We start from the raw sequence: 20,788 nt of genomic DNA on the forward strand, positions 1-20,788 counted from the left end.
ACAAACAGAAGAAAAAAAATACATTGAGTTGCCATCGAAAATAGCAACTCAATAAAATTATTCTTATGCATTCCTGTTAACATGTTGTGTGTGTGTGGTTTTTTTTTTTTTTACATCAGCAACGTGTTGTTGGTAGAAAAATCAATGAGACTCTACATACATGATAATCCATTTATAGTCCACAACAAAGTGAAAACTCAAATTAATAGAATGTGTGTGTGACTGTCTGTCTGTCTGGACATCTGTCTATGTGTACGTGTATGTGATCTAAATTCTAGTAATGCTATTTATATAGCCTTTGACAAAATGATAATAATAATCATGTCAGTTTTCACTTTCGTTGCTTTATCATTAGTCTTTGTTCTTCGAAGTCAAAGTTTTAATTGCATGTAAAGCGCAATTTTGTTCTCACGTGAAACATGATACTTGCACTTGATAAGTAAATGACATCACACAGGGCTGGCGCAGTGTTTTCAAAAGTGTGGGGGCCCACTTCCAGGTTTCATGAGCTAACAAGCAAAAAAGGTCTTCAGAGAAAACACATAACCTTACCGCCGCCATACTTCAAGATCTCTATCTATACGTACTTCCGGGTTGAAAAAAGTGTGGGGGCCCAAAGTGATGACACCGATTGTATTCCTTTGTATGGTGCACAAAAAGTGTGGGGCCCCGAGCCCCCACGGCCCCCACGGCTGCGCCGGCCCTGTCACACTTTCTTCGTTACTCCAATATAACCGCATCTTGAAATGGACTGAAATGGGCTGGAATTCGATCAATAAGAAGCTGGTGTACTCACACTCCCTGAAAATAATGTCCCTACAACTTTGTGTCACTGGACTCCAGGTTCAGCGTTTGGTTTCCGCCGGCGTTAGCGTTCCCTGCCTCCCAAATGCTTTCGTCGTAGCTCTGAAGATTAGACTGCAAGACCGGGGTCAAAGGTCAACTATCGTGTTGGAAAGTGGCGGGAACTTTCTTTTTCTTTTGAGGCCTATTGCATAGCTCGTTTTGCTATAAGATTCGAAGTGCCTCAGAGTAATTTCCCCGGATGTTCTAATGTACATTACCTTCATTTGTCGGTACGCTCACCAAGTCATTTCAATTTGTTAATCGACTAAATGAGTCCGAATAGTATTATCGTTGGGTGCATTGTTAGATAGCTACATTTTGTTGATTATGACATGAGTGATAATTAGAACATTCATGACATACGGTTAATGAGGTTACAAGATAACTTGATCTATTGATACACAAGTAATATTAATCGTTGAAGGGATAGCAGCTACGATATCACAACAAACACAAGGTGATGAGACCGGGGTGTATTCATTATGTATCTTATCGATATACAGTGGATGTTCATATTTATCTCGTAGAAGAATTATAAACATGTTATAGAAGTGTTAAGACAAGCCTTATCAATGAATATCCTTGAAATAGGGGAAATATGTTAAACTAGTGCTATAATTAATTTTGTAATATCAGCAAACTGTTTACTTAGTGGAATCTAAATTCTCTGTGAGTATAAACCCCAAACATTATTGTGCGTTATATTTCTCAACGGAGATTTGTACAATGAGGAGTGCAATGTTAATTACTTTTAAAAAAATGTACTGATCATGATCACTGTTAAGAACAAATGATATCATAAAATCTTATCATCAAACCTTGGTTTCTGACATTTCGAAATTTTCCTCGGCGTCTTTTTTCCTTTCGTCGTCATTAACGGCATAAGGAGACTATTTAAAAAAGATAGAGAGATGGAGAAAGAGAAACCGCATTTTTCATTTCATTTCATTTTAATTATTTTCATGTTTCTCACATATATCACAATAAAGTATATAAATACGAAAATTATATACAGAACATAATTTAAAATGAAACTTCATCGGAATGTTCAAAAGTTCGTCTTGATATAAACATCAGGTATGTTTACATGCGAGTTAAACTAGGGTCATAATGCGAAATATAATAGGGCCTGCGTAAAAGCAAGCTTGTATAGAGCCGCAGGTCCCGTGATAAAATCAAATCAGGGGAACTATGAAATACAGATATTTTTTTAGACCATACTATAACTGGGGGAACCGATTAAAACGAACAAAAATCAGATCAAATAAGTGGCACTAAGTGTCACATGCCGATAATGAAGATAATGATAATATCAATAATGAAATAACACATGCACAACTTCATGAAATCATAATGTATTTATGATCCTTGGTATAATAGGATAAGAAATGATTTCAGGGTATTTTGACTTTTTATTTTACAAAGCGGTCTTCAATGTTTGATATCGATTTGAAACTGTTTCAGTTTAGAATTAACTGTAATTGGCGAATACTGACTTTTTGGTTTTAAATCAAATAACAAGCGGACGATTGTTCCCTCCACTCCCCCCCCCCCCCCCGTCTGTCTGTCTGTCTGTCTATCTGTCTGTCTGTCTATCTGTCCCTCTCTCTCAGTGTGTATCTATAACCATTTGTAAATTTATTCATTATTCTTCTACTCAGTTAAATTAGATATTTTGTTTCTCTCTCTCGTGCTGGCTGTTCATTCCATTAACAATGTCATTATGTATAGCATAATTAGATTATAATCAATTCACGCACGAGATTTAACTGTTTGATTACTCACTGCAATTCCATTGTCATTGTCTGTCACCTTCATGGCTTCTCCGTCAACTAAATCAGCCTAAGAAAAGAAAATAAAAATAAAAAGGTGGAGGAAGGGTTATGACATAAATATAATTGAAGAAGAATCGTAATACATATAACCTAATTTCATGTCCCTGAGTTTTGTTTTGTTTTTACTTTCCCTCTCGAATTTTCACTGAAAAAGAAAAAGTTCAAGACTAAATACATCATACGTCAAAACATACGCTTAAAGAGATTTTTCTAAAACACGTTCAATCCTTATGTGAGATTTTAAAGAGTACACTATCATCTGGATACATTTGGTTGCCATCACAACCCATTTTGAAAAAAAAATGTAAAACTTATCATATAATTATGCTTGCATTTGTACTTTGCATTGATAAAAACATGTCAGAAACATTGTTCTTTTTTTTTAATACGGAATCAATCCATTTTTTTTTTTTGCATTGAAGTGGGAAAAAACAGAAATACACCTAACCAAACCTAACAAACAATTAGCAACTATTAAAGGGTCACAATAATGTTGATGTGTAACATCTATTACGTCACATATGGTTTTGCATTAAATCAATAATTCAAGCAGGTGTCATACCTCCTTTGCGTCGTAGAGTTCCCCAACACGGCATCTCATTGGTCCTTTCCATGATTCTGGCAGACAACAAAACAGTCTGTCGGCAATCGGACTGATGAGGGCGGGATTCATCTTGCGGGGATCGTTAACACCTGTTACCGATTAAACGATTTAGAATTCAGAACTCAGAATTTATCCCTGTTTAACTATTTTATCATGACCGCATTCTCTTGAGTCTCTTTGTGTATACAGTCAAACCTGTCTAAGCAGCCACCTGTCTATAGCGGCCACCTGCTTATAGCGACCATTGAAAAAAAATCCCCCGCTCAAAATTACTGTATTATAGACCCTTTATACAGCTGCGGCCACTCATTATGTATCACGTGGTGAATACTTATCTTCCTACGTATAGCGGCCACAAAAATTGGCTTAAGAGTTTAATCACCCCCCCCCCCCCCCAAAAAAAAAAAAAAAAAAATCGCCATCCTGTTTTAAGTTGATATTTGTGATAGAAGTTGTTCAAATAAAGAAAATAAATCAGAAAAGACAGTTTCAATCATAACTTCAAGAACATACAATGAAGATATTGGTGGAATGTCTTATTTTGCTCATCTGACTTTTTTATCTTACTCTTTTTAGATTGTATACTTGGTCCATTTCAATTCAACTCCTCACACAATGTGTACAAATTGAAATACATTGCTAATAGATATTTGAGGAGTTTGTTTGCAAAAACCGATAAGTCCATATTTGCCAAATGGAGATATTTGCGATTAAAGGTCAACAAAATAAAGAAAATAATAAGAAAATGTTTGCTTCTCTTGACCATAACTTCAAAATGTACCTTTTATGTAGTGACCAATATATCATTTAAAAGATTATGTACTTTATGACAGAGGCCGTACTTCAAAATCTTCAAAAATGGACTTATCGGTTTTTGCGAACAAACTCTTCATTTCTTTGTAACTGTGATAGACAGAAAATGATGTACCTGTAATGAGGCTGACCAGCATGCCAACAATGACCGTGATGAGCCACGAGCTCCCGGCCAGCCAGGCGTAGGACAGCGTGTAGAGTTCGGCAACGGGCGACGTCCAACCAGCACCGCTGTTTAGAAAGTTACGGGTCAAAGGTCACAGGAATACCAGCTATATGATCTTTGTATATATTATTTGCCCTGCGTTAATGTTTTCAACTCAAAGAATGTCAGTGTCTCATCTGGTACAACAATAGTAACAACTTAAAGGTATTATTTGCCATTTGGAGATGAAACAGAATTCCAGCGCTAGCGCTTCGAAAGAGTTCTAAAATATAGGGATAGAAACAACCAATGAAAGAAAGTTAATCAGTATAATCAAGGCTTAATGAATATTGTTAAATATAAAAGAATGTGAAGAATAATTATAATAAGAGTGTTTCTAGAACAAACCATCTACAGTTATGGTTTAATGAAGAAAAAAATTGTGATATCTCCCTACATTCTGTCATTGCGAAATATTTATGTGTAAGATGTTTTGTGATACAACTGAAGAACATAATGATGCATCAAAATGGTGATAACTCGAACATTTTTTTGAATCTCTATTCCAAATGGTACACAACCAGTGACCTTAAAGGACCACTGTTCATCGCTTTGTATACTGTTTTTAGATGCCGTAACACATTTTCTGTGTAAGTTCAAAGTAGATTCACAATAAAAAATCTATTTAGTATATACGAGGGGATGGACAGACGTTAATCATCACGGTTATGGCAGCCAATATAGACGAAATAAAGTCTGTGGTCCATCATAACATTCAGCGCCATAAGACTTACAAGTATTCGTCATCATAATCGCATTTTGTCATTTCATTGTTATTATGAGTGAAATAATTGCATTGATATTATCAATTCCATAATCATCGTTATCATTATTGTTTTTTTTTTATATTACTATCATCATCATCGTCGTCATTACAAAATCGTCCGCAATAAACCGAGTACTAACCTGGATGGGGCAGTTGTTTGTGCCATGGTCATTGGCGATGCCATGCTCTGACCGGCCGTCGACATCCACGTGGTCATCATCGTCGTCATCACAGGGTCCATCGTGGTGTTCGCAACAACGGGAGGAGGGGGCAGGGGACAGCCGGATATTGTCAGCGGAAGGATCTGGGGTGGCAAATCTTCTATCCACGCCCCAACCCCGACCCACAGGGACCAGACTTGACCGACGAGAATCCCTGTTATACTACCCTGCGAAATTGTGAAACGAAAAACATGCAAACAGAGTCACTAACCCCTTGTAAAGTCATTAACAACAAATTACACCAAAGATAATAATGATGATTTTTTATAAAACTACTATAGTAAATGATTGTAATGATGCTGATAAAACTACTAGTAGCAAAAATATGAGAGTTTAATATTAACAGTGATGATAGCGTGCTTGATGTGAGCACCTCATTGTACCTGTCAGAATTGACAATCTCAGCTCGCCCTATGAAAAAGAGATCTGGTAAAGACCAGATAAAAAAAATGATTTATAATTCAAATAATGATGTTTTGATACTAAAAGTGCAGTATAACGCGTGAATAATTTATGCATTTAGGATTTGTAAAAAAAAAAGAAACATAAGTACGGCCTATCATTCATAATATAACCTCATATGGTACAAAATTTTGTGCGTTCACTTTACGTTATGTTACGTGTTAGGAAATGATGCAGAATTGACCCTATTAAAACAAAAAGAAAACAAGTATAAAGAATGATTACTCTCACTTTCATTTCCCATTAGAACTCGTCCTCCTACATGCTTTTACTCTATCTTGTCAGACCTCTCTCAGTGTCTTCATTTTTTTCTACCCCCCCCCCTCTCTCTCTCTCTCTCTCCCTTATGTATTACTTGAGTTTCTTACAGTGGTGTATCTAGGGAAAACGGCGCCCAGGGCAAGCGCGAAAATTGCGCCCCTATCATTTCTGAAAAAGTGTTCAATCCCAACCCCATCCCGGTAGGGACTTTAATAAAAGTCCACGTCATGATATGCTTTTTCAAGCACTTAAAAGGGGTCTTTTGAGGGTGACTTAAATATAATAGATTTTGATAAATTTTGACGAGAGAGCGCAGCGAGCGAGCGGAAAATTTTTGTATTTCAAATTCAAATTCAAGTTCAAACTTTATTTTCACTTTCTTTCTTCAACAGAATGTATAAGAAACAATATCATGAATTTGACATGCGAATCGTTGTAAATATATATAACCAGACAGGATTAACAACATGTTCTTGTCTACATGATCAGTAAAATAAAAATACATACACTCTATACACACACTGGGGATTTCCCCTTATGAAACATGGAATTCTTGTCATTTTTTGCTTATCAAAATAATCTTACAATACTAATCAAGATATAGTGACGGCCATATTATGGATAACGATTTAAACCAACAAACAGAGGATTTGAAAAAAAGAATACTCTAAATTAGTGAGCCAAAATTTGTATATTTCCGCGTCATCATCACGTTTTGTTCCTATCCTTTTTTTTTATTTTGACGAGCGAGCGCAGCGAGCGAGCATTTTATTGTTGTATTTCATCTTACAAATCCTTACATTCTTGTCACTTTTTGCTTATTTAATCTTACAATTCTAATCAAGATATAGTAACGGCCTTATAGATAACGATTTATACCAACAAACAGAGGATTTGAAAAAAATACTTTAAATTAGTACGTGCGAGTGAGCTGAAATTTGCATATTTCCGCGTCATCATCACGTTTTGTTCTCATCTTTTTTTTTATTTGTTTTTTTGAGCCCCCTCCCCCCGTATGTTCGAAACCGTTGGCGAACTCTTTTGATCCAATCGGCAGTCGCTTCAGAACGAAAGAAATTGCAGCCGTTGCTCCGTGTAACATTGTGCCTTCTAACGATGGCATGCGTGAACACAATATACATTGTCATTTTGCCCGCTTCACCATCACGTTTTGTTCTTATCTTCTTTTTTTATATGAAATTGTTGTATTTCAGCTTACAAAACATGGAATTCTTGTGTGAACACAATAAACATTGTCATTTTGTCCACGTCATCATCATGTTTTGTTTTTATCTTGTGTGATTTGTTTTTTTTTGCGCCCCCCCCCCCCCCCGAATGTTCGAACAAGTTGGTGGACTCTTTTGATCCAATCGGCAGTCGCTTCAGAACGAAAGAAATTGCAGCCCCTTCTCCGTGTAACATTTTGCCTTCTAATGATGGCATGTATGAACACAATATTATACCTTGTCATTTTGTGCGATTCATCACCACGTTTCTGTTCTTATCTTCTTCTCTTTTTTTGGAATTTTGGCGAGCGAGCACAGCGAGCGAGCCGAAAATTGTTGTATTTCAGGGTTTTTTTCTTCTCTTTTTTCTTTGTCTTTTCTTCTTCTTCTTCTTTTTTTTTTGTTGTTTTTTCGTTTTTGGCGCCCCCAAGGAGTGGTGCCCGGGGCACGTGCCCCCCCCCCCCCCCCCCCCCCCCCCCCCCGATACGCCACTGTTTTCTTACCACATTGTTTGCCCAAGGAAAGAACATGCCAAGCGTGAAAAGTCCCAGCGCAGGTCCACCGAACATTCCACCGAAACTCAGCGCCAGCTATACGTATGGACAAAAATGTTGGGGACATTGAAGATTAGATTTACTAATAGATGGTTTAGAACAAGATGGATAAACTGCAGATACTACACAAGGAGTGGTAATGAACACGAAAACTAGTATGCATAAATTATTGCTGTATCAATATATGTTATCAACAGAAACTTAATGGTTTTGGGTGGAATTTGACGAGATTATGCCATCGAAAGTCCTGGAAATTTCGTAAAGATTAATCTTAAGATTGATCTTAAGATTCAGAAAAGCAACCTTCATCTGCTAGGGAATAAGAATAATGTGGTAGAAATCAACGTAAGTATCTTTATGAAATAGATTTGTCGTCAACGCGGTCAATATTGATCTTGCGCTGGATTCAATGAGTTACTCTTGATAACTCGAGCATACAATAAATCGTATGTCTTTATGAAACAGGTCCCAGACTGCAATGGCCTAGTGGCAGAAGATGCGATTTACATCAGATTAATCATAATTAAGGTACAAAAAAGAGCAAACAAAACCAAAACGAAGAATACGTTCACAGACGTTTGAATGCTTGCAAGACAAAAGCTAACAAACAAATAAACACAACTGAACTCAACCACGAACCATGCAGTTCCTGTTTTTCGCCCTAGATTCAAGCTCTCGTGCAACCTCTTCATCTATCACTTGCACGCATGGCTTATATCAAAATTTCATTTTCAATATCTGACATGGATGTGAATACATTGTACGATATAATTATGAGCAATGCAATCGTCTTTACCTGTAGAATGTTTCCCAATATTGATGCTACGTATGTAAGCGCCATGCAGAGAGCTCCGTATACCACAGCTAACAAAAAAAGAAAAAAATAAAGAGATGAAGTATTAGACAATTTAACCAAACTGACGTGTAATCGTGCAATAACGTAATGTGAGTCACTTTACATTTTATAATCAGAATTATTATCGTCACTTAATCAATTCATTCATCACGTTCATGGAGCAAGAGTGTTGCTCGACCATACTGCATCCATTCTTGTTTGATAGATGTGACTAATTGTTCCTTACCGGTAAAAGGTAAAAATCGTAATTTCTGGCGTTTTCAGAGAAATCCATGCACATTATAGTAATTTCGTTTTCACCACCACGAGCTAAATTTGTTATATGGGTATTTTGTTTGCTCGAAATATTGTGTTTGTTTGCTTTTGCAAATAAGGAAGTGAACATGTTTATCACTTATGGGCCTACAAATAAAGTTGAATGTCATTTGCTTGTGTATTGTGAAGATTAAGTTAATTTTCTTTTTATTCTGTAAGACGGAGTTGTTGTTTTTTGTTGATTTAATTTCTCTTCTGAACTCTTGTGAAAGTAGTTTCTTATTAACAGCAACATACATATTCTAAGAATAAATGTACATGCGTTATTCTTGACCTCATTTCTTCTTCACGATATATAATGATAAATAAACGAGGTAGTTAACAGGGGCGGATCCAGGGAGGACCGCAACCGGCGCACACCCCCCCCCCCTTTATTTTTTGTTGAAACAAAAGAAATAAAAAGAAAAAAATGGGGGAGGGGTGCGTGCGCCCCCCTTTAATTTTGTAAACACGCCCCCTCTTTACGGAATTTCTGGATCCGCCCCTGGAAGTCCTAACACATGTAAATATATTAACGGCGTGCAATTTATTTTCTTTCTTTTAGCGAGCCGCAGTGAGTAACGAACAACGCTATGAAACGAATAGTAAGGAAGAGGGATTTGCATGCAGGCTCACCGACAACCTTGTTAACAATGCTGTATGTTCTCGGCGACATGTTCGGGAACAGCTTCTTAATCACATCTTCAGAAGTGACAGCCGTCAGGGCGTTCAATCCCGATGACACGGTACTAACGTGTATAGATAAAAATATACAAAAATATACAACAGAAAATAAATGAGTATATTCTATTCACCATTGATATAGACACTTTTTACAGATGAATTGATAAATTGCACCTCAATGAAGATACATGTATTGGATTTTGAACATCTCGGATTGTACAACTTAGAATAAATCTATTGTAAATAAATAAGCAAAGGTGCAAATAAATAAATACAGAAATAAATACACAAAAACCTACAAAAATAAGACATAATTTACGATTTCAGAGCACTTTAAACATTACAGGCATGGATATAAATTATGATCATTGGGGGCATAATCATATTATAAGTTGCACAGTATAGCCCACCTCAATGCGGCGCTCACTACTCCAGCCGTGAAGAGACCGGAAAGTCCCGGCGTGCTGCCGTACAAATCCACCACCATGAACGGAACCAGCTGCAACAGAAGAATAAAAAAGAGAGAAACAATGAATTATTTTTGCTTAAGATTACTAGACTCCCAAACTATAGACTCTTGAAACACCATAAAATAGACTCTGTGAAGCAAATACAACTGACTGATCTGTGCTAAAAAATGCAAAAAAAAAAAAGAGAATAAATCTTTCACACGGAATTATTGCAGGGTTGTACCACTTTAAATAACAGTTATGCCTCGGAAGGGGATCCCATTAAGAGGATGTGTTGCACCATACCTCAACGATGATTAATATTCTTTCCTCCTTTCTTCCTTTCTTTCTTTCTATCTATCTATCTTTCTTTCTTTCTTTCTTTCTTTCTTTCTTTCTTTCTTTCTTTATTTCTCTCTTTCTTTCTTTCTTCTGTACAAACCAAAAGAAGAACCATGAGGCGATATCCTTCTATGGCCTCAAATTGCTTAAGATATGAATGTGGGGATACCACTTGAGTTATTTCTTACTTGTAAAGTACTAACAAAAAATTAAAAAGTACTAACTAAAAAACTATAGACATGTAATTCGTCACTGAGACGAGTTAGCTGAAAGTTAGCCGAAATCGATTTTGGTTGTTTATGTAAAGTATCTTTATTCTCTCTGCGGTACCGTGTTTTCATAACAGTTGTCACTGTAATCATTAGTTAATTACATTACTGAGTTATTACTGGAGACATTCATTATGAGCTCCCTCGTGGAGACATTTTATTATGAGCTCCCTCTTGAAAACATTATTGTACATCTAATAGTAATGTTTGATTTGTTTAAGATTTATTATAGTCTGATTTAATGTCAGTATTTTCTGGGGCAAATTATCTTTAATAGGGTCTATTTTTTCCTCTCTTTTTTTTCTTTTTAAAAACTGGCAGCAACAAATCAGCAGGAAAGATAGAAATCATTGTCACTGTTTTATTCTGTATTATTCAGAGACTCCAACCAAAAGCACCTTCTGATCTGAAGATTCTCCCGCCAGTAACCCTTGGAAAACGGGAGACTCCAACTTGATGTGCGCGAAGCGCGAAGTTCCTTGCGGCCAGGGTCCAGGGCCCTGGAAGTTCTAGGGTTCTTGATGCTCTCTCGTGCTATATAAGGCTTATTTTTCAACTTAAGATGGCAATAAGTAAGAAATCATTTCAAGTGGGAGACACAGAGCCAGGACAGGAGAAATCAAATCTCAAGCGGGAGAACGGGAGATTTTGGAAAAAAAAAATGGGCTTTCGGCGGGAGATTTCCCGTCGAAAGTAGGAGAGTTGGAGTCTCTGATTATTACCTGATCAGGCGCCCTCACGCGGCCAGAAAAGAGTGGATCGCAGTCGGCGTAGTAAGCGTACATGACAAGACCGGCTAGGCAGGCCAGAGAGACAACCACGATCATACCAATGATGGCAAGACCGAGGGCGCTGTGAAGACAAGAATATTATTATGGCAAAACCTAGTGATATACGAAAAACAATATTCTATTTTCTATTTAGGCTAATCACGATCATTCATAATTCGGATATTAGACAGGGGTAGGACTGATGACGGTAAGAATCAAGCACACACACACAAAAATACACATAAAAATAAAAATGAGGGATGATTTCTGGATGAACGAGAGTTCGAAGATTCGCATAAGTTAGTTTCCACTCTCTTACTATAGTGTATTTACTGTTAAACTACCACAGGTTATCACATTTTGAAGACTTGTAACTGATGATGAGAACTTCGGAGGATCACATGGATTTTGGAAACGATCATGAACAATAGTCATGAGCGTTGCTTGCTCACTAATTATTGTAAAAAAAAGAGGAAGATCTGCAACTCAAGTATAGAAAGATCGAAAGATAACTGGGCCTGCCAATCACGTTTGATATACAACTGTATTCATTTAACACATTCAACTCTTAGGTTTCAAGTTTTTCGGGGGAAAAAAGGAAAAAGGAGGAAGAAAGAATGCAGATGATGTAAAATGATAATAATGAAATGAAACTCCCTCGAGTAATGACGTTAGCACACATCTCGTTTACATTGTAGCCGCGAGACTTACATTCGGGCCGACCTCAGACGTCCGCATGACAGGTACCGCATGACCTGTGCCTGAGACACGCCGTAGATGGAGCCCCACAGGAACGATCCACCCACAGTGATCGTCCAGAAAGTGTGCCTCACTGTCGGATCTGGATTGAAACTTTGTTCGTTGGTTGGTTTGTTTGGCACAGGGATAGGGATAAGAAACAGGACGGGATACAACGTTGACACCTTTAATTTCACAGAATATTCAGAAACATCAGCAACAATAGACACCAAGCCAAAGTATAGGCCTACGTTTAGAAAAAAAGAAGCAAAATAAAAAGAGAATCAACAAATAGATTAAAAATCCACAAAAATGGTTAACAAAGTATACTCAACACTGACCATAGTTATTATTACTCATTGTCATTCAGTTTATTTTATCTCAGCCGTCGCGGGCCATTGGTTTCTTTTGTACATACTGTAGATCATGCAAGTACACTATCGAGAGTAACAGCAAAAAGAACCGCTCTTTTACTTCTTTTCCTGTAGCGAAACTAACAAGATATCATTTTGACATTTCCGCTCATTGACATGCGGTACACACAAATTATAATACATACAATAACGTTACTTCAACAATTAAGAGGCAAGAACAGTCAGAAAAGAAAAGAGATAAAGATAGAGGATGTGTGTGAGAGAGATAGGTAAAGTTGATGAGATATAGATTGATAGATGAAGATAGACAGATAGATAGATGGATAGATATATAGATAGATAGAAATAGATAGACGGACAGACAGACAGACAGAAAGATGGATAGATAGACAGATATAGACATATAAAGAGATAGATAGATCATTATACTTAATAGAAACAGATAGATATGAATAACATAGGTATAAAGATATAGATAGACAGACAGACAGACAGCTAGAAAGATGGATAGATGGACAGATAGATAGACAGACATAGACATATAAACAGAAAGACAGATATACTTAGTATAAACAGATAGAAAGATATAGATATAGGGCCTAATGCATAGGTATAGATATAGATTTATAAACAGATAGACAGACAAATAGACAGACAGGCAGATAGATATAGAGAGAAGTAAGGGAGAGACAGAAATAGTTCTGTATACTTGCTGTAAAACTAACTCACTTCCAGAAGTCGATTCTGCCTCCTTCCTCGCATATCCTCCACACCTCGCCAAGTCCTCCGAGCTCTACGGCTCCCTTGACCAGCACTGCGAGAAGTCCGGCGATCATCACCAGCATTTGGAAGACATCAGTGACGATCACGGCTTTCATACCACCCTGAGATCACAAAAAAAAAAAGAGTTAACAAAATAAAATGCCTAACAGATGTCAAGACGAGTCCCGAGTATACTCGGGCAAGTGCCTATGGGAAATGCGTGTTGAAGCAAAATCAGTCCGTCCTCAGCGTTATATACAAACCGTTACATACTGAAAGGGTGCAGACTATAGTGCAGCCAATCATTAATAGATTACTTAAAAAGGAAATCAGCCACCAAGGGGAAAATAGAGTGGGGTAAAGATTCAATTTGTGAGGGTTGTTTGGATTAGTAGGGGGGGGGGGGGGGGTCTTTTATAACTCACAATCGTGGTGTAGAATGTACAAACGACTCCAGTAGCCACAACGCAGCCCCATAGGTTCACCCCAGTCACTGTAGGAAAGAACAATATTAAAACCATGATGGATACTGCTAATGTATGGTCATTGCGACTTTAAAGTAACCAAACAAAGGTAAAACACACCTTGAAGAAGTGTTAGCATGAGAGCAAAGCGAAAACATGTTTTTTTTTTTTGCAAAAACATAACAAACAAACATACAAACAAGTAGTAGGTGCACGAAATCCACGAGGCACACAGCCCACTATATAATAGTCGTACAGTCCACAAGTCGTACCGCTCACGAGTCATTTATTGCAAACGAGTTATACAACTCACATAGTCATAATAATATTGCACACGAGTTATATACAACTCACATGGTCATAGCTAGCCTAGGAAATAGTCAACCAAGGCCACGATCTTGACATGGGGGGGGGGGGGGCATTTCATGAAGTATTTTGTCCGACAACTTTCTCGGACAAATTTACTCTCAGCCAATCAGATGCAAGGATTTGAGTAGCTTTTAACAGTTTGTCAGACGAAATATCTGACAAAACGCTGCATGAAATGCCCCCAGGTGAAAATTGGTTCACGAGCTGTATACGGTCCAAGGGCTCCATAATAGACACTACTCAAATAAGGCTCACGAACCCGGCATTTAACGAGAATCATATCTACCTATAGTGTCAAGCTCTTTCTTACTTCTTTGTTTTTGCGTAATGTCGAGTTCATGGGCCTGTTTTATTTCTACTGTCTATCTCTTGGTATGGGCTGTATGACTCGTGGACATCTAGCTCGTGGAATGAGCCTATATGGAATCTACTTTTGTACCTTTTTGCCACTACATTAAAACTAAACACGGAATGTGGACGTGGAAATTGAGTTGAACTGAAGCCAAAACATACCTTGGTTTAGAGCCAACGCAGGGGCATAGATTACTATTGCCATGTAAAAAATCTGCATGAGGAAAGAAAGAAACGAAGAAAAACATGTCCAGGTCACGATACTGCGTGTAGCATTTAGTGTAAGTCGCGATATACTTCCATTTCAAGTGTGTAGGGTAGCACAGTACAGAGTAGTTCAGACTTCATGCTATGTTTAAGTAATATTATTAGTGGAAATAATTATTATATTATTATTCACTTCTCGTCAGTTTTCTTCAGTTTGCGTTTGTTAAAGGGGATGGCTATATACTAACTGATCAGTGGTAATCAGTAGGAATGCAGGGGGATGATTGTTCCAATTTTTGTGGGATTCATTTAAGAGTACATTATATATCTATTGTTGTGTAAAAATTATTTGCTTCAGAACGGTCTCATATTCAAGTAATTTGCAGTTTAATGCCCCGTCACTGTACAGGCATGCTAACCTCGAAACATTAAACTGCACATTTACTTGAATATGAGACCATTCTGAAGCAAATAATTTTCACACAACAATAGATATAATTATAATGTACTCTTAAATGAAACCCACAATGATTAGAACAATCATTCCCCAGCATTCCCACTTATTCCCACTGATCAGTTACTAGCCATCCCCTTTAAGTACTATTATGTAAGCCAAAAGACGAGCAAGTGCAGAAGCCTAATTTCGGCATTACAAAGACAATTGCAACCACGACGACGACGACAACATCAACATCAACAACAACAACTAAAGCCAAAAAAAAAAAAAAAAAATTACCGATGTGATGAAGGTGATGATCGTGCCGATCAACCTTGCCACGTGACCAAACCGCAGCTGTAAGTACTGAAATGGAGAAACAACAACAACAATAATGATAATGATTATCATTTCACATTTACTTACATTTACATAACCAAAGCAAAGTTCAGCCTCTAGTCTTTTCTATAATCATTGAGTTTCACCAACTTAAGACATTGTTATTGGCAACAATAGTCATGATAATGATAATTTCATTTCATATATTTTGTTATGGCTTCTTCAGTACTTTTTCTCGCACAATTTTTGACGAAACAAAACAAAGGGAAACTTTGAAGGAGTACATTACACTTGTAGGAGGTAAATATCATTTGTTTGTTTGTTTGTTTGTTTGTTTGTTGTTGTTTTTTCAATCCACACTAATGATGTGCTATCATATCATAAGTGCATTGTCATCTATACGGTGTCTAATCTAGAATATATTGTAGATCTGACAGGAGCAGAGTGACAAGCGAGCAAACCTTGAAGGTCTGACGACACTTTCGAGAACAAGGCATCTAAAACCAATCAGAACTGTACAGTTTTTGATCTCATAAATATCTCTTAACGGGATGGTACAGTTCCGGTAGATGAGATGGGGCTTCAGGTTTCCAAAGCTTGTTGATGATGATTTTTTTTTATAATGAGAACCCCATAATGAAATTATGACAGAGCATATAATTCTAAGAGGAATTCAAAGTTTATTTGATGAAAATTGGTTTTAAAATGGCTGAGATATCCAAAACAAAGCGATCCTAGTACAAAGTGGGACCTAATTTTTATTAGGATCGTTTTGTTCTACTTTGTTTTTTGAATATCTCAGCTACTTTAAAAATCGATTTTCATCAAATAGACGTTGAATTCCTCATAGGATTGCATGTTCTCTTAACTTTTCAGAAAGTGGTTTTCTAAGTATCTTGCAAAAAGTTATAATCTGAATCCTCACCTCAACCGATAGGGCCTACTATGATATACAACCTCTTAAACATCGTCTATGAAATATCTATCTATTACACAGCTGAGTTAAAAATGAAAAAAAAAATTATCCCATGCTACTCGATTATACTTTCCTCTCTTGTACCAGTAATACGTTTGGATTTTTATCGGGGTCTAAATAAATTCCCTGGTAATATGTAGCATTGTTTCCCGCATGTTATGCATGTTACGGGCTCTAGGAAAGAGATGGTGGCAGTCGACAACATGTCACACATAATTATCCTCACTGACACCAAGCAAATCACAACCAAACTTTCTTGGAGTAACAGCAACTGGGCCTAGAGCCCTCGCAGCTTTTCTGCCCCACGTGGGTTGAACATGTTACACTGATTTGCATAATGCATATTCATGACACCCTGCGTAAGAAGTTCCTGATTTTATTATTCTGAGGAAATGTCTGAATTACTTGTATACCTCTACAATCATACCAGCTTACGCAGGGGAATCTAATTTTCCGAGTTGCTATAAAGGGACGCACGAACTGTGCAAAGTCAAGTTTTCCGTCTGCCTAATGGGAACTACTGTTTTCATTCATCTATGCTGAAAAGCATCAGAATTTAACTGGCAAGTTCGCTTTTATTACTACGAACAAACAAAAGATGAACCCATTAAATTAGCCGTTGTAAAAGAGCCACTGCCTTCGAATACGCCCACTTTTATAACTGTAATCTTAGGTTTGCTGGGCAAAAACTTTTTTTACAGTGTTGTGTAAATAGTACAAAAACGCGTCGATGTAACAAAACATATACTTTGTAAGCGTATAATGGTCATCGATTTATCCGGACAGTATGCCTGTCGTGTGGGACCTGAAGTATCGTACAGGCTTATAAGGACTGTGTGAGTATATATCTGCTCGTGTGTGTGTGTGTGGGGGGGGGGGGGGGGGGGCATAAAGAGCATGAATAGGAGTGCTGAGAAAGTGCAAAGGTGAGAGTTAAAGTAGAGGATGACAATAGCTCAGCAAATAGTGAGAGGATAAAGAACCTTAAGTATACTCCATCATGCCGCGCTAAAACCGAATTATTCAATTGTAAACGCTGAACGGTTTCTTAGGGGAGCTACAGCCAATGACAATGAGGGGTAATACAAGGGGGTCGTCCTTCAGGCTTGAACACTGAAAGACACGGGGACAGAACAGTAGAAAGAAGCTATTACGAAAGACAAGCCGATTACAGCTCCTGTTACTATCACTATTGTGGACAACCATCGTTTTAAGTATGCTTGTTTAGTTCTAATAAAGGTCTGTTGCTTTCCCGGTCTCTTCCAGTAATGACAAAAACAGCGTATCAAATGCGAGCTGATACTGTTAAGAGATTGACAGTTACTTTTACCTGGTATAACCAATGTCATAGATTATGCTACTCTGTATAACATAGCGTTCCGTGTGTCTGAAAGACTGAAGAAGCGACTTGTTTATTTTGATATGAGGCGTAAAACCGTTGGCAATAACTGCCATATACATTATCTGTGAACACTGTGTTCTGCTGTGCACATTGTGGTAGTGACAAACGGAGTCTTTTTATCTACAATAGGCCTCAATTAGTTTACACGGATAAACGATCATTCTTTACGTGATATTATGTTACGTTGACGAGTATAGGAACTGGCGTGCTATGTATACAAGTACCTTGAGCTCTTGGGTTGTTTTACGGTGTACACCATCCTTAGATGTGAATGAGATCCGAAAAAGGACATAAACTCAATTTATCGTACAGGTCCTTTACATTGTCACGACCATAGTCAGAATACAGAAAATATACAGTAAGAACTAAAGTGTGTTATACCCTGTCGTAAAATTGTGACACATCAAAAGAAATGAGTCAAGAAGCCTAGTTGTAAACAAAGCCATAGTTCTCGAGCGCTATATACATGACAACCCATCAGTAGCCATACCTAATTGGCACGAAAGGGATCCTCGGGGAATGTTTACTGAATCAGCAAAGACTTACTTTGAAAAAAAATGTATGTATGTGAATAGGTGATGTGTGCTGTTGAATTGTGTTGGCCGTGTGCCACTGTGTCAGCAGGGGGAATAAAAAAGGGGGGTGGGGTGGATGGCAGAGCCAGGGACCATGTTTGCCGAAAATCTCATCCATTGTCCGCCGTGGACCACATAGGTGAAAATGAGGGAGTTCCTTCGGAGCTATTGACGAGAGATGAGAACGGAATACATAGGAATGCCGAAGCCCAACAAAGGGGCTTAATCTTCTGTCTTTTGTTCTCATTCCGTTTGAGAAAGAAAATAAAAGAGAAAGAAATATCCGTGAAGAAGTTCCAGTTGGTGGCGTCAAGTATGAGGGGACATTTTTCCAAAAAGAGAAACAAAACCGAACAAAAATAGCGTCCTCATGCGAAAGGGAGAGAGATCTTAAAAAAGGATATAGAAGAGTGGGTACAACCCTATAATCTATGGATGATGAGTGAATTTCACGCACACAAATCATGCACTGACGGCACTCCCAGCCGTCAGTGGCGATCCATGCGGTGTAGAAACTCCCGCGTTGGTTATAATCATCTCACGTATCAGCTTACTGTCAAATGCAGTTAGCAAGCGAAGTTTTGACAAAAAACAAAAACAACATAACAAAAGCCAACAAAACAATACAGCACAAAGATTTAAAGAAAAGGCGAAACTGGTAGATATCAACGACCAATCATTGGCCGTGTCTCTCTTGCAGTAATAAAAATAAATGTACATTGACGCTTCATTATCCCCATAAAAAAAAAAAAAATAATGTAACAACCCCCCCCCTTTGCTATTACAGATACTTTCTTGGCTCTAAGGTTTTTTTTTTTATAATTTAGTATTAACCTATACACAGGCATGATTGCCATGGTTTTCTTTTGTTTTATGTTGTATTGTCGCTTTTTTACCACGTGCAAAGTAGAATATCAGGAAATTAATTTTACTTATTATCTGTGTCCCTTTTTTCGCTGTTCGTGCGTGTGTTTGCATTTCCGTTTCCAAATTAGTTTCACGGACGGAGGCAGACACCAATTATCATTCTTATGATCGTGATAATGGATTTTACTTATTTCATAAGTTCAAACAGACTGACACACGCCTGCTCAGATTACTGAAATCGTATCTATTCTTCCTCAAAACATGCTGCAGATTCAGAGTTAAGATTATGACCAAAGTTTCATTAAACGAGCTATTCCATTATCATAATTACAAGGGGGAAAACATGAGTAACAAAAAAAAAAAAAAAAACCTGTCTTCATTGGACTCAATGTTACTGTATTGCATAAATGATTTAAGATTAAATATAGTAAAGTTATTGTCTTCTAGAAAGTGACTTACATGTATATGTATCGCTGAAATTATTCAAAATTCTGAAATCAAGCAACCATTCTTAACAGGATGTTGATAGAGCGCGCGAGCACACACACACACACACACACACACACACACACACGCAATAAAAAATACTTTACGCCCTTGAAAGTAATCCACTATCAAACAGTAGGTGTTACGGATGGAATATTACCTCATTTGCACTAGTGATATTCAATTTCATAAAGACTGGCAGGAATGCGTTGGTTATGAGTCCAGCACCAATGAAAGCGAATGCGAAGATCCAGTACATTGATCCGTAGAAGTATACCTCAGCGGGGGTGCCTATAACCGTGATGGCAGATATGTAGCTGGCTACCAGCGAAAAGGCGACGGCAAGCGGGTTCGCCTTCCGATCGGCCAGGAGAAACTCGGCGGCCGTTGCCTGCTTCCCTCCCGTGCAGGCGTAGAAGATCCCGATAGCGGCCGAGATGCCAAGCATCACGGCGAGGATCACGTAGTCAACGACGCCAAACGTCCCCGCCATGTCGGCACCGACGAATCACCAATTTATAACCTTCTCGATTAAAGTGTAAAAACTCCGAAGCGAACTTCAGCTCCACTGGGCGATTGTCATCCGCTGGCGCGCGCGCAACGACGACAAGGTTTTGTTTTGAAGAAACGAAAAAGACGGGAGGCGAAGAACAATATGAACTATTGACAGAGAGGAGAGAGAGAGGGAGGGAGAGAGGGGAGAGAGAGAGGGAGAGAAAGGGGGGGGGGGCACCTCTCTGTCTAAAGTCTACCGAAGGAGCACATACCAATACACGAAAGGCAAAGCTTTGTTGCAAAGCAAACAAAAATAATGGCTCAGTGATCTTCTTCCCTGCCCCGGTTCCACATTTTCACGTCATGTTTAGATATTCCAATTCAGCTCAATGTAGCAGACACCTTAAAAGAGAATGATACCCACATATAAAAATCATTATAATGGATTGAGTAAATGTGGCAATGTTTTGAGTAGAACACTAGTAGAACA

General features: G+C 37.9%; 1 protein-coding gene across 1 annotated transcript; it reads right to left on the reverse strand.

Annotated features, from left to right (window-relative positions):
- Positions 1 to 816: 816 nt before the first annotated feature.
- On the reverse strand, positions 817 to 20,296 carry LOC139739691 (sodium-coupled monocarboxylate transporter 1-like). Its single transcript, XM_071650300.1, has 16 exons — positions 19,964 to 20,296; positions 15,459 to 15,524; positions 14,678 to 14,729; positions 13,757 to 13,824; positions 13,299 to 13,453; positions 12,169 to 12,309; positions 11,410 to 11,539; positions 10,038 to 10,126; positions 9,580 to 9,692; positions 8,590 to 8,657; positions 7,743 to 7,829; positions 5,279 to 5,457; positions 4,214 to 4,329; positions 3,244 to 3,374; positions 2,632 to 2,688; positions 817 to 918 (listed from the first exon to the last, which is right to left on the reverse strand). Exons 1-16 carry the CDS (start codon positions 20,294 to 20,296, stop codon positions 817 to 819), a joined length of 1,887 nt encoding a protein of 628 aa, XP_071506401.1.
- Between the last annotated feature and the right edge of the window lie 492 nt (positions 20,297 to 20,788).

This window comes from Diadema antillarum, unplaced genomic scaffold (genome assembly GCF_040938485.1).
Source record: "Diadema antillarum isolate AM-2024a unplaced genomic scaffold, OU_Dant_1.0 seq00000810_RagTag, whole genome shotgun sequence".
Lineage (NCBI taxonomy): Eukaryota > Metazoa > Echinodermata > Echinoidea > Diadematoida > Diadematidae > Diadema > Diadema antillarum.

What these genes read in the sequence shown, in the direction of transcription:
- LOC139739691 (XM_071650300.1), bottom strand. Translation starts at nt 20,296, where the DNA reads ATGGCGGGGACGTTTGGCGTCGTTGACTACGTGATCCTCGCCGTGATG. An exon ending in GGCAGAATCGACTTCTGGAA is followed by an intron (nt 12,310 to 13,298) that starts GTGAGTTAGTTT and finishes CAACGAACAAAG; the next exon opens with TTTCAATCCAGATCCGACAG. An exon ending in ATGACGACGATGATGACCAC is followed by an intron (nt 4,330 to 5,278) that starts GTGGATGTCGAC and finishes CTTTCTAAACAG; the next exon opens with CGGTGCTGGTTGGACGTCGC.